This window comes from Podarcis bocagei, assembly GCF_964188305.1.
Source record: "Podarcis bocagei genome assembly, chromosome: 2".
NCBI classification, from domain to species: Eukaryota; Metazoa; Chordata; class Lepidosauria; order Squamata; family Lacertidae; genus Podarcis; species Podarcis bocagei.
This window is the reverse complement of record NC_138126.1, coordinates 25819159-25832976: the sequence shown is the minus strand read 5'-3', so window position 1 is coordinate 25832976 and position 13818 is coordinate 25819159. Positions and strand designations below refer to the sequence as shown.

Genomic DNA, 13818 nt, shown 5'->3' with positions numbered 1-13818 from the left:
AAACAAAGACATGTTTTGTTTATAAAGTTAATTTATTTTCCCTTCAATTTTTGAACTGCTCTTTACAGTATGTGTGACTTTAAAGAGCAGTTAATAAACTGTTGTTGTACCAAATTTGGCTTTGTTTCGACTTTTTTTGACCATAGGAACGCATTAATTGATTTTCAATGCATTCCTATGGGATTTCGTGCTTCGCAAGACGAAAAATTCGCTAGATGACAAAAATTGCGGAACGAATTAATTTCGTCTTGCGGGGCACCACTGTAGTATATAAAGAGCAGCACCTAGCTCTCTCAGTACCCTGGTGGTTGGGTTGGTGAATGGGTCATGCTTATTGATATAATTAATGTAAAAGGAGTTTTTGTTTTTGTTATTAAAACCTAGCTAAAGTTATTTTGCGTTTCTTGAATATGTGTTCTCCCCAGCAAGCTTTCTGCAGTGCAACTAATCTGCAAATAGCCAACAATCTCATGTGTCAAAAGCCAGGACAAAGAGGTGTGTCTTCATATACAAACGAAGCATCCGTTTACCTTATCTGAACACTTTATTCTGCAAGGCAAGGGGAAGGCCAAGACTCTGTCAAAGGCCTGGCTCCTCATTCAGCCCCCAGTCCAAATTCTGAGCCCACAAGAGACATGGCCCACACGCTTTCAAGCTTCCCGGCACCACGTCCTGAAATAACCTTAAGGGCTTTAAAACTTGCTCTGAATTCTTCATCCAATACATTATTCAACGTGTCGGCAGAATCCTCCTGCGGTAGCCCCACGTTACCCTGACTGCTAATGTACGTAGAGGGCTGGATATGAGGCATTTCAGGCCATGCGTCAAAATGCATTTACCGAGTGCACAGCCGTTGCTGCCAGCCCTTTCGCCTCATCTGCCATGTCCGTCTCCTGCCCCCCTCCCAAAAACCCCGGTTCTGCTAGTGTAGCCTTATCTATATGCCTGGGAAGCTGCCTCGCTTGCTGGTGTAGGCCCAGCTCTGTAGGTCCAGTCTGGATAGTTAGCCTTGGTGAAGACTTGAGGTTTTCATCCCCCAAAAAGTTTTTGATTGAGTTTCCACTGAAATGAGGCTGCATTTTAACGTTGCATTTTAATCTTGTTTTTTAAGCTGTATTTCAATCAATTGTTTTTATATTTGGTGTTAGCCGCCCTGAGCCCGGTCTTGGCTGGGGAGGGCGGGGTATAAATAAAATTTAATAATAATAATAATGCACAATGCAACGTTGGAGGGGTGGGGAATCGCAGGTGGCTAGTATTAAGAAGTGACAAAATCAGTGGTAGCGATTCTCCACTCACAGGCAGACTCAGTCCTGTGTCTACACCCCACGCTCTCTATTAACTCAAAGGGAGGAGTCCATCCTCCAAGCCGCTGCTTAGTAAAGGGCCTCAGGGAGCCCTCTCTGCTGCTCCTTTTCAGGGCTGTGCTAGTTCTTCCACAGCAAGGACGGAGGTAGTCTGGTTGCACTCCGGCCCCAGCCAGCCAACGGCCCATGCTTAAAGTTGGAGGGAAGTGCAGCGCAACATTTGGAGCGCCACTGATGTTTCCTCATCCTTGGCCTGTCGAAATGGTTGCCAGGCCTTCCAGGGAGGAGTTTCCACACTGAACCCACGAGCCCCCAGCCCCAGCCAGGCATCCACCATGGAATCCCCGTGCCAGGTTCCTTGGCAGACAAGTCGATGTGGGGGCTTCTTCCCTGAAGGGCAAGCCTTGTTTGAGCGGCTCAGCAGGGCTCAAATGACACACAGGAAGGCTTGCTGAAATCCACACTTCACAGACTGCCTCTGCAAACTGTAACTGCCTCATAACCTTTGAAAGACAGGAGCTTGTCTGGGAGTCTTGTTATAAACTCAAAAAAGCAGATGGTCCCTGCCGGAGTCCCCCGGCCAGCTTAGCCCTCTAAGGCCCGAGGCAAGTGTTCCCAATTGTGCCCCAGTCTGCATGGGCCTGGCTGAGGGGTGGGCAGCCACAAAAGGGGGAAGCCTCCCACCCAGCCCCTATATAATTCAAGCCCCGCCCCAGGTTACATGAGAGCGCATTCTTAGAGACCTTGACGTTTTCCTAAATCTGAATGTTTTTGGGGGGAGGAAGTAAGTTGGTCAGGAAGGACGACATTATTTCAAGCAAACATGTCTATTGTTATTGAACCCCTAATATGCCTCTATGTCACGTTGGGGACCCACAGAGCACAGAAAAACCTCTGCTCTGCTAGGAGACTCTCTTGAGCTACCTAAGGCCAGTGTTGGGCCCCTGCAGAGACCACACCACTTTAAGGGGCCCCACTGCTCCCAACGGGCTCTCTCCCTCTGCAGGGCTGTATGGATTGGGCCCAGAAGCAAGGAGGTAGGCACATTGCAGGTATCTCTTGGGCCTAGTGCACTCAAAAGCCTGAAGCCGGCCCTGAGAATATGCCTTTTCCCTGGCAGCAACTCCTAAGTGGTTCCTAAGCATAGCCTGCTTACTATGCGGTTCACATTCCAAGCCTTTTTACCTTTGAAGAGTGGGGCGATGTTCCAGGCAGAGATCCCACCTTGCTTCATAAACTGCCCAAGGGCCACCTCCAGGAAGAAGACGGGGATCCCCCCGACAAAGACGATTAGTAGATACGGAATCAGGAACACACCTGTGCAGAAATCGGGAGTCAGCCCTGTTGCTGTAAGAAGCACTGCAGAGACGGGGCCTTTTTGGTGGTGACTCCTTAAAACTCTGGAAACCCCTCCCAGGAGAGTTCTGTCATCCTCACTCTCCTTTTGTGTGTGTTTGACGCCCGCTTAGAGGACTATACTCCTAACCCCACTTATCTAGGAGTAAGCCTCCTTCCGAGTAGCCATGGTTAGTCTTCTGCTCTGTTGTGAATCTTTCGCTCTGTGCTGCTGTCATCTTAATTGCACATAAACTGTGCCATTCGCCCACCCCCACCCCCGCTTTTAAATCATCTCATTGTTAAGATATTTTTAGAGGGTTTATTTTTGGTGAGCTGGTTTGAGTATAAATTGTACAGAACAGTGAAGGGAAACAACCCAATTAAATGAATAAATTAAATAAAAAGTAGCTGGGCCGGCTCAGCAGTTTCATACGGATGCTAGGAGAAATGTGGACCCAAAGGAGTCAGATCCTGAGAGTTTCCCCCATTTTCATAGAATTACAGGGTTGGGAGGGACCCCAAGGGTCATCTAGTCCAACCCCTGTAGTGCAGTAATCATGGCTTTCACTTCCTTGTTGTTCACGAACCTGCTATACAGGGTGGGGTGGGGATGTTGATCCCTAGCTCCTGTTTACTTCTGCAATGGGTTCTTGTACATTTAGGAGCATCTATCTAACCTCTCTAGCCTAGCACTGTCAACACTAATTTGCAGCAGTTCTCCAGCATTCCAGACAAAAGGAAAATGTCCTACAAGGATACACAAAAGATTGAATCCGAGGCCTTCCGCAGGCAAAGCAGATTCCCTGCCCTCAAGCTAAGTGAGGCTCAGTTTCATAGCACAAAGCCATCAAAAGCAGCTTACAAGACACACAAACTCAGGTTCTGAAAACAAAGAAACTCTAAAAACAGTAAAACCTGCTTTACCCATTCTAAAAACAATGTCAAGAATTCTTAAAAATATGTATGTAATTTTTGTATATTGTTATTTCCCCACTGTATATCTTTACTTGTTGTTTTTTGCTTCTTCCCTGCTCTGGGATTGAAAATATTCAACAGAGAGTGTGTTACAAATACAGTGGTGCCCCACAAGACGAATGCCTCGCAAGACAGAAAACCCGCTAGACGAAAGGGTTTTCCGTTTTGGAGGTGCTTCGCAAAACGAATCTCCTATGGGCTTGCTTCGCAAGACGACAATGTCTTGCGAGTTCCTGCTGGTTTTTTTCCCTCCCCCCCCTTTTTCTAAGCCGCTAAGCCGCTTATCAGCTGATCCGATCAGCAGATAAGCCGCAAAAAGCCGCTAATAGTGCTAATCCGCTAATCCGTCAGTGGGCTTGCTTTGCAAGACGAAAAAACCGCTAGACAAAGAGAATCACAGAACGGATTCTTTTTGTCTTGCGAGGCACCACTGTACTTCAAATCAATCAACCCGCCAGAACAAAGTCTCAGTAAGGACAAGACATCATCTAACCACCTCCAGGTAAGCTGTCCGCAAGCAAAACCAGGATGAATGCTCAACAAACAGGTTGACAGGAGGAGTCCTGTTTGCATGTGAGCTTCTAGCACTGAAAGGGACGTGGATGGCGCTGTGGGTTAAACCACAGAGCCTAGGACTTGTCGATCAGAAGGTCGGAGGTTCGAATCCCCACGACGGGGTGAGCTCCCGTTGCTCGGTCCCTGCTCCTGCCAACCTAGCAGTTCGAAAGCACATCAAAGTGAAAGTAGATAAATAGGTACCGCTCCGGCGGGAAGGTAAACGGCGTTTCCGTGTGCTGCTCTGGTTCGCCAGAAGTGGCTTAGTCATGCTGGCCACATGAAGCTGAAAGCTGGCTCCCTCGGCCAATAAAGCAAGATGAGCAGCGCAACCCCAAAATCGGCCATGACTGGACCTAATAGTCAGGGGTCCCTTTACTTTTACCTTCTAGCACTGAAGGCATTCCCTGGCATCCACTGCAAGCAATCCTTTCTTGAGCATCTGCTTCTGTGTCCTAGAAACTGAATCCTATGGACACAAACCAATGGACAAGGCCCGGGACCCAGTATTCATACTGCTCCGTTTTCAAGTGAATTCTCCATGGCTAACATCCATGGACCCAGTGGCCTTTAAAGGTGGTTTGTTTCACTCTGCTAGTTCTGTAGTCACATTGCCTCGATTTTCTCCCCTCTATGTGATCCCCCCCATTGGCTATTTTCGATGCAGGTTATACATAAACCCAGTTTGAATTGCGTTGCTCACTACATGGATCGAATAAATCAGCGGGGGCACAGAATGATTCATCTGATGATTTCCATAGCAGTTTTGCATCTGTGGGTAGGGATGCCTGCTATACTTTCAGACACTGCCGGAGATGGAGTGCGTCCCCCCCCCCTCTTTATTGTGTTACAAAACCCTTTGAAAGAAAAGCATCCCAGACTGTTCAGCTCGGCAGCACAGAATCCGCTTGCAAAATCAGATTCGCTCATCTGGTCTCATTGAACCGAGACTAATCTTCCCACCTGGCTAAGGTTTGAGAAGTCCATGAGCCAATGAGTGTCCACAGCAGCTCCTTCGCTCTCCCCTCCTTCCCACCCTCTGGAACATCATGTGATGCTGCACACACACCCTTCCTCAGCTGGGTATGTGGGTTATGCTTTTCCCAGTGGCCATGAGAGATGAGTACAGGGTGGAAGGAAAGTCATTAAGGTCCCCCATGGAGGAATAAGAGCAGAAAGGAGCAGGAGCACCACAATTCAGAATCCAGGACTGAATCAGAAGGCTCAGCTAAGGAATCTGATTTCAGCACTGGGTCTAAGAGAAGCAGAGCAACAATACAGAATGATGCCTCTGAGCATGTGCAGAGTTATCCCAGTTTTCCATTTCCACATGGAATGAAAAGTAAGGTTCTCAGGAAAAAGAGGGATGTCAGGCTAGAGGAACCACTACTGCTCCCATCAGCTTTGACTGGTCATGCTGGTCAGGGTTGCTTGAGCCCTGTAACAACTGGAGAAGCAGAGGTTTCCCATCTCTGGGCCAGAGCCTGGCAATTCTTGGAGAGTTAGAAGCAATTTGAAAGAAAGAGTTTTGCTCAAAATTATATGCATGTGTCTCACTTTTTTCTTCTCTGATAAAAGGATTTTGTATAGTGGGGTTTTTTTTAAAAAAAGTTTCCAGATCTGACAGTGGGATAAAGTCAATTGAGTCACTTTCTTACCTCTTAAAAATGACTGTTTGTCTCCAGCCTTACTTACTTAACCAGGTCCCAATTAGAAATAATGCATGGTTAGGGATTAGGCACATTTTAGGGATGGTGCAAAATTTTGCAGCTGCAAAAGTCACAATCTGAGGGTATTTGTTGACTGGGCAGGTGGGGCTGCAGCTGATGCTCGGCCTACCCAGAGCAGATCCACTGAAGTTAATAGACGTGGCTGACTTCGGTTCATTAATTTAAACGGGTCTACTCTGAACAGAACTTGGCTGGATTATTTACCAAGTGGTAACTTAGCACACTGCTAACGGTGCGTGGAACTAGTTACTTCCTCCAAAAAATAGTGTCCATTTTCAGAGAGGAGTCTTCTCACGCTCAGTTTAGACACCCGCTCTCACCCACCCAACCTGGTCCCCCCCCCCCGTGGCCACCTCCTCACCTCCTCCATTCTTGTAGCAGAGGTATGGGAAGCGCCAGACGTTGCCCAGCCCCACAGCAAAGCCAACACAGGACATGATGAAATCCATCTGCCGGGTCCAGGTCTCCCGCTCAGGAACGGGCAGCTTCCCGGGGCCCATGGGTACCACCAGAGGGGCAGTGATGGCTCTCCCTTCATGGCTGGACTCTGCTGTGCCACCAGTCGCCTCGGCACCCTCTGCCTCAGCCAGCTCTGAGCACCCACTGCCCTCTGTCAAGGCAAAGAACAAAGAATTAGTCAAATCAGCCAATAGGTGCAGGGCATCAAGCCAGCTTTTGAACAATCTCAATCGATGGCTGAAAAGGAAAATTAACCTGAGCTTCCTCCTTTTGAGCACGTCTCCTTAATTCCGGTTTCCTACTTTTTGCCACCCAACTTTCACATTTATCTCTGCCACCAACAGGACTAGAAACTTAAAATTTCAGCAAGAAACAGAACCTGGAAGGTTCAGGAGCCATCTGAAAGAATGTCCTCCTCCACTTTTTCTTTTCCAGAAATGTATTGTTTCGTTTTTGGCATACAAATACCAGTAAAACAGTACGTAACGCATGACAAAGAAACAAAAAGACATGAGCGTTGGTCAAAATTTAGTATTGTAACATTTTTGTGGCTTGTCCTTGTTTAGTAGTTATTTTCTTCACAGCCTGTAAATTGCCTAGTTTTTATTCATTATACAAATGGACAGCAGCGCTTGCTTTTACGCTGGGAGAGATACTTCAGGGAGGAAACCTAATGATCCACGGAAGCTCACCCTTTCCTGAGTGTCTTTTACAAGATCACTTACTATGGGTTAGTTATACCTTAGCAACCTTCAGCCGTACCCAGCGAGTTGCTCATGGATAACGCTGCATCAGCCTGGAGCAAGGTCTTGAGTACCACACAGCTCTCTGTCTTAAGGTCCTGTGCTGCTAAACATCTTTATAAACGGCTTGGGCGAAAGGGTAGCTTATCAAATCAGCGTATGGCACAAAGCACAGAGGAGAAGCTAATGCCCTAAAAGTCAGAGCCAAGTCTTAAAAAGACCTCAACAGGCTGGAACGCCAGGCCAAATCCAACAAGATGAAATGCAATAGAAATTCAATAGAAATAGGTACTAAGAATCAATAAGCAAAAATACAGGACTGGGGCTGGGTGAAGTTGGTGGGTTTGAGAAAAGAGACCTAGCTTTGTATCAAAGCAGCTGGAAAGGATTTACCATATTTTTCGCTCTATAAGATGCACCAGACCACAAGACGCACCTAGTTTTTGGAGGAGGAAAACAAGAAAAAAAATATTCCAAATCCCAGAAGCCAGAACAGCAAGAGGGATCACTGCGCAGCGAAAGCAGTGATCTCTCTTGCTGTTCTGGCTTCTGGGATAGCTGCGCAGCCTGCATTCGCTCCATAAGACGCACACACACATTTCCCCTTACATTTTAGGAGGGAAAAAGTGAGTCTTATAGGGCAAAAAAATAGGGTAAGCATCTTAGGTTATTGTGAGCTAAGCATGAGCCAGCGGTGAGATACAGCGGCGTAAAAAGCAAATGCATTCACATAGGCTGCATTAACAGATCACAAGGAGCAATAGTTCTACTCTTAGTTTGCACTGGTCAGACTGTGCCTAAAATACAGTTCTGGTTGCCACATTGTAAGACAGAAATTGGTCAGTGGAAAGGATGACCAAGAAAAATACAAGGGGTCCTGGAAACAAAGAACGGCTGAAAAAAGTTGGGTAAGTTTATAACCTGGAGAAGAGAAGACTCCACAAGACATGATGGCCATCTTCGAATATCTAACAGGCTGCCCCACAGAAGTTGGGAGGAATTTGCTCTCTGTCGCTCCGGAGGGCAGGACCAGAACCAACCAGTGTTAATTGCCAGGAAGCAGAATTCAGCTAAAAGAGTTAGGAGCAACGAACTGGCAAAAGCTGTTCAACAATGGAACAGTCCACCTTGGGAGGTGGGTGGGCTCTCCTCCGATGGAGGCAATGAAACAGAGGCTGGACACCCACCTGTTAGGGACGCAGTGGCCGCATCCAGGTATTGCAGGTCCCGCATGGAGCAGAGAGAGCTGAACTAGGCAGTCTCTGAGGTCTCATCTGAGTCTATAGCTTGTGACATTTTGGTGCCTCTAGCTGCTGCCTTAGAACATCTGGGTGCTGCAGCATCACCTGGGTAGCGCACCACCCTAACCCCTGCCCCAATCCTTTTCATATATGTGATGTAAGCATTCTAATCAGTGTTAATAGTTGTCAGAGTGGCCAACCTGTGGGAAAAGCGCAAGCAGGACCAGAGCACAAGAGCTCTCAATTTCTCCTGCGGGTTCCAGCAGTGGGTAAAATGACTCCCCCTAATGCTATGGCTTTGCTCTGGAGCCTCTTGCTTCCCTGGCCTGGCCAGGGCAGGAGTGGCACTCGTTTCCCAGGTCGAAAATCAATGCCTCTGCCTGTGCCAAGGAGCTAGCTTGGCATCACTGCCTGCCCTTTGAGGCCCATCTCTGCTTTTTCGTTTCTTCGAGCGCCAAGTACTTCAGAAACACTTGGGCGGCTCAACGAAGGCAGGAATTTTCCAGGCCTACCTTTTATATAATGAGCAAAAGCCTTTAAGGGGGGGGGGGAGGAAACACACACAAAAACCCACCCTCTCTCATTCTGGAGTCCTAGTTTCGACGTCACAATGCAGGGTGGTGAGTCACCCACTAGGCAGCGATGCTGAATCCACACATTCATACACATGCAGAGGAATCACAGGAACCCGCACATCAGGAATCACACTCACAATGGGTTTGCAAACATGCACACACACACTGAAGTGCATACTGGGCTGTTGCACATGGTGGTTTCCATTTCCCCCACCCCCAATGAGCTGCGGGGTGGGTGGGATCCCTTTTTCCTTCCTTCTTTCTTTATTTCTGAAGCCACTGAAATAAAGGCTGCGTACGCTCCATACACGCAAAGCACATTTAAAGCATACTATTTCACCCCAAATAATTGTGGGAACCGCAGTTTACCTCATGGGCATATAATTCCCAGGGCCCACTGCAGTTCCCAGGATTTTGGGGGACTGCGCTTTGAATGTGTGGTGTGTACAGAGCCGAAGAGAGAGTTAGCCGGCTCCTCTCCCCTTCCTTCTAGCCAGCAAAGAAGCTCATAGGAGAAACGTGGGGGTCTGCACTGGAAAAGGTGTTTTCCAGCACCATTGAAACTCTCGCTGTCGCCAGCCCTGCTCAACGGGCAACCCAAATTCCTCAAAGAAAACAACCTCGCCCTGGGGAAAGCCCTGAAAATCTCCTTTTGTGTTGAGCAGCCTCTGCAAAACCAGGGTGGAGGGTGCGGATGACCCGTTTTCAACAGCAACAACAACAAAAAGCCCCCGGAAGAGACAAGAGTTGTGAGCAGAGCAAAGCAGCGAACAACAGCCCAGACACAAAGCCCCTTTTCCTCGTTGTCTGGCTTCCCTCCCCCCACAGCCAACGTGCATCCAAGGCCCTGGCATGTGACGGAGCTAATCCTCCCCACTTGTGGGGCTGAGGCTGCCGGACACCCTTTGCCTACCCCCCTCCCTCGCCTGGGTACAGATCAGCCACTTAGTTGGCACCACTCACGGGCATTCTCTTGGGCAATGCTACAAAGAACACATGCTTTCTCAATAAAAAGGAATGAGGGCAGGGAGGAGGTGATTGGAGGTTGATGGTTGCACACAAAACAATCTTGTTTTCTCTCACACAAATGTACACACACACACCTTCTGCTCCAGCTGAGTTTTTGCCTTATAAGGGGCTGATGCAGAGAAACCTCCAAGTTCTTCTTTTTGCCAGCTGCCCTGGTCTTGGAGAACCAGCCTACACGAACCTAAGAAGAATCCTGCTGGATCAGGGCCAGTGGCCCATCTACTCCAGCACCCTGTTTTCCCAGGGGCCAGCCAGACTCCCCTTATGGGGGACCCGCAAGCAGGATACCTGCTTCGGACATGTGGGCATTCAGTGCCAAATGGCAACTGTAGTGCACTGGTGATTAAAGGTGGGTCACAGGACAGCAGATCCACCACCACAGAAATATGTGGTATAAAGATAAATTTAACAATAAGAAATCGGTCTCCAAACGCACGTTTCGGTTAAAGGGGTCTGAAAAAGCTGGAGGCTGCTGCTGCTGCTTTAGACTACACGCCCTGACTCCATAGCCCATTGACTCCACATGAGTTCCCCTGGAATACTCACCCTCCCGGTTCTGTATTCAAAAGAATCCCTAACTCTGATTAAACCTCCTGCCGCCACTCCTGCCTTCCAAAGGAGAGGTGGAAATAATGGAGAAAGGGAGAGAGCCATAAAGTACATAAAGTGTGTGCCCCGGGCACAGCACGGAAAGCCGCAAAGCACAGGGCATCCTGGCAGAGAGAGGAGAGAGGCAATGAGCAGGAACACCTTGGCAGAGACAGGACGTACTTCTGGCACAAGGCAGGGAGAGATGCCGGCAGGGCAAAAGGCGGATACAGCCCAGCTGCTTGAACCCATCCATCTCAGGAGGCTCGGTGGTGGCAGCATTTGAAAGCAGAGTCTATTGTACTAAGTCTCAGTCCGGAGTCGAGATGGGGCACTGCTCTGTTCACCTGGGTCGCCACTGATGGGTCGCCAGTGATGCTTCGCAGGTGGCACGCAGCCGGGCTGCTACTTACCTGAGCCCATCCACAGCGGGAAGCAGGGTAGGAGAAACGAGGACTCCCTGAAACCCCACACCCCGGAATGCAACCCGGCCCTACTTCCGATGCCAAGCCGGCGCTTACCTGAGCAGGTCTCGGTGGGCACTGGAGCCATTGGCACACTGGGCTAGCGGGCAGGAGGCTGAGACGGGTGTCGGGTGTCGGGAAAGCTGGCTCCGGGTCTTGGGAGGGGATCTCGGCGCGGTCTCAGAAGCAATCCACAAAGCACTTGAAGGTGAGACGGAAGAACCTCATTGATGGGGATTTACACCAGGGAAACGGGCTGGGGCGGGCGAGGGTCTGGGCAGGGCCTGGAGCTCAGAACCAGGCGGCGCGGGCAGCGCTGAGACGACGCTCCATCGCTCAGCTCCGGCAGCGAGGCTTCTGGCTCTTCGCAGCAGAGGCGCAGCAGAGGAAGGCAGCAGCCGCGGCGACTCCGGTTTGGCCCCCGCCCCGCTCGCGCCTCATTGGCCCGCCGCTGCTGGCATCAGGCCTGCCGCTTGCATGTCGGGAGATGGAGTCCGGGGTGGCGCTTGGGTACCATGGAAATGCAGAGAGATGATGGAGGCGAGCAGGTGCACCAGTGGGCAGGGTGGAGCCAGAGAGAGAGAGAGAGAGAGAGAGAGAGAGAGAGAGAGAGAGAGAGAGAGAGAGAGAGAGAGAGAGAGAGAGAGAGAGAGAGAGCAGGGCCTGGATTCTGCAAGCGCAGGAGCGAAAGGCGCGCAAAGCCCGGCGCAGAGGTTTGGTTCCGCTTTCTAGCCGGGGATCCGAGTTGCTAAGCAAGAAGCGAAAACAAGGCTTGCTCACTCAACCATTTGTTTCCACCCTTTCCTTGTGGGGGGCAGAATTGTGCAACTACACAGGCTCCTTCCTGGTAGATTTCTGCCTAAACTTTCTGGGGAAGTCCTTCCTCTCCTCCCACCCCACCCCGGCATTTTCGCAAGCATCATCTTAGCTTTGCGGACAAGGGAGTTTGTTTACCTAAATCTACCTTCCTGTGGCTAAAATCCGCAGTTGCTTAAAATGAAGCGGCCAGTGTTAAGGTTTCAGGTGGCCGCGTAAGAGAAGCCCACAGGCCATCAGGAAGGCAGATAAACCTTGCCAAGCGGCCGACGCCGCACAGTGAGGTATTTGGAAATAGGGTGAACATGTAGATGAGAACACAGAATTCCAATTAATTTGTAATCCACTGGTAAAGGGCAACCCAGAAAGACTTATTTAAATATCCCCTGGGTCTGTAGATGTATATATTGAGGAAGCTGGGATAACTCTAATCAGTAGAGCAGGAGGCTGTTAATCTCAGGGTCGTGGGTTCAGATCCAGGTTGGGCAAAAGATTCCTGCATTGCAGGGGGTTGGACTAGATGACCCTCATGGACCCCTCCAAGTCTACAATTCTGTGATTCTTTCAAAATGCCAGAAAAGCAATCGATGGAGTGGGAAAGTATATATAAATGTTGTAATGGACAGAGTAGCAAAGGAAACTTAGTAAAATAATAAAGGGAATAGCATTCCTAGGTACTGTATAACGTATTATTGATTGATTACATTTATAGCCTTTTCTCCAATAAGCTCAAGGTAGTGGCTCCCTTGCTCCTCATTTAAACCTCACAACAATGCTGTATGGTTAGGCTGAGAGGCAGTGAGTGGCCCAAGGCCAGCCAGTGAGTCCAAATGGGGATTTGAACCCTGGTCTCTCAGCTCCTAGTCCAACATTCTGACCGCTTTATCACACTGGCTTTCAAACAGAACACAATTAAGAAAATGTCCGATTGGTTTGATTTAGGAAAATACCTTAACAGGAATCTAAAGTATCTTTGTGGTGGAAGGAAGAGGATAAGAGGTGGCTGGGGCTTCTCATCCTATAGTGCAATCTGTTTTCAACATGCAAATTTAAAAAGGAATTGAGCCTTATGGCGACCCTGTGGGAAGGGATTTGTGCAGAAGTATTGTGGATTAATTTGGGGAAAAGAATGGGAATGATTAGGAAATGGCAACATTAAAACAACTGAATCAAGGTAATGATGTCTCTGCCTACCAAGAGTTAATTGAACGAAAGGGGTAATAGACTCCAAATATTTTCAGTTGAGAAATTTTGGGTCCAAAATAAATTGAGAAGGAATTATGTTAAGGAAGGAAAGTGGATTAGAAGTATTATTAACAAAGAGAAAATAGAAAAAATTATATAAGAGGTATAATATATCAACACAGTTGATCTGACAAGAATATAAAAACTTTGATGAAGGTGCGTACCACTTCCTCAGGCCTTGTGTCACAACCTCCATGGGTGTTTTTACATGGCTGGAATGTGTCCTTAAACTTTTATTATATCTCTTGCTTATCTGGAAGGGGTTTATGAGGTGTGTGTTCAGGAACTAGCTGACTGTACAAAGGTTACGATTGACACTCACTTCTTGGCCCACATTAGCCTCTGGTCATGCCCCTGATACAGTGGTACCTCGGGTTAAGTACTTAATTCATTCCGGAGGTCCGTTCTTAACCCGAAACTGTTCTTAACCTGAAGCACCACTTTAGCTAATGGGGCCTCCTGCTGCTGCCGCGCCGCCGGAGCCCAATTTCTGTTCTCATCCTGAAGCAAAGTTCTTAACCTGAAGCACTATTTCTGGGTTAGCGGAGTCTATAACCTGAAGCGTATGTAACCTGAACGTATGTAATCCGAGGTACCACTGTATATTGGAAAATGCTTATTAAAGCCATAGCAAGTTGCTATATGGCTCCAGTGAGGATAAAATTAATGCCTCTAAAGCAGAATGCTGTGGATGTACATCTCATAAGGAAGATACGATACTGCCTGGATATCCAAAAAAAATTGGATAAAAAT

At 48.5% G+C, this 13818-nt stretch overlaps 1 protein-coding gene across 4 annotated transcripts in view; it reads right to left on the bottom strand.

Annotated features, from left to right (window-relative positions):
- Positions 1-11390, bottom strand: part of LOC308580568 (sodium- and chloride-dependent creatine transporter 1-like) — a 29192-nt gene extending 17802 nt beyond the window's left edge. The window contains exons 1-3 of one of the 4 annotated variants that reach the window (XM_081182406.1): positions 11062-11390; positions 6267-6515; positions 2493-2624 (exon numbers count right to left, since the gene is read on the bottom strand). In XM_081182406.1, coding sequence (XP_081038532.1) covers positions 2493-2624; positions 6267-6515; positions 11062-11092 — 412 coding nt within the window. In that variant the 5' untranslated portion in view covers positions 11093-11390. Of the gene's footprint in view, positions 1-2492; positions 2625-6266; positions 6516-8028; positions 8151-8294; positions 8438-8922; positions 8948-11061 lie in introns of those variants that run through there. The other 3 variants (XM_081182407.1, XM_081182404.1, XM_081182405.1) reach the window with 3 other exon arrangements.
- Positions 11391-13818: the final 2428 nt, after the last annotated feature.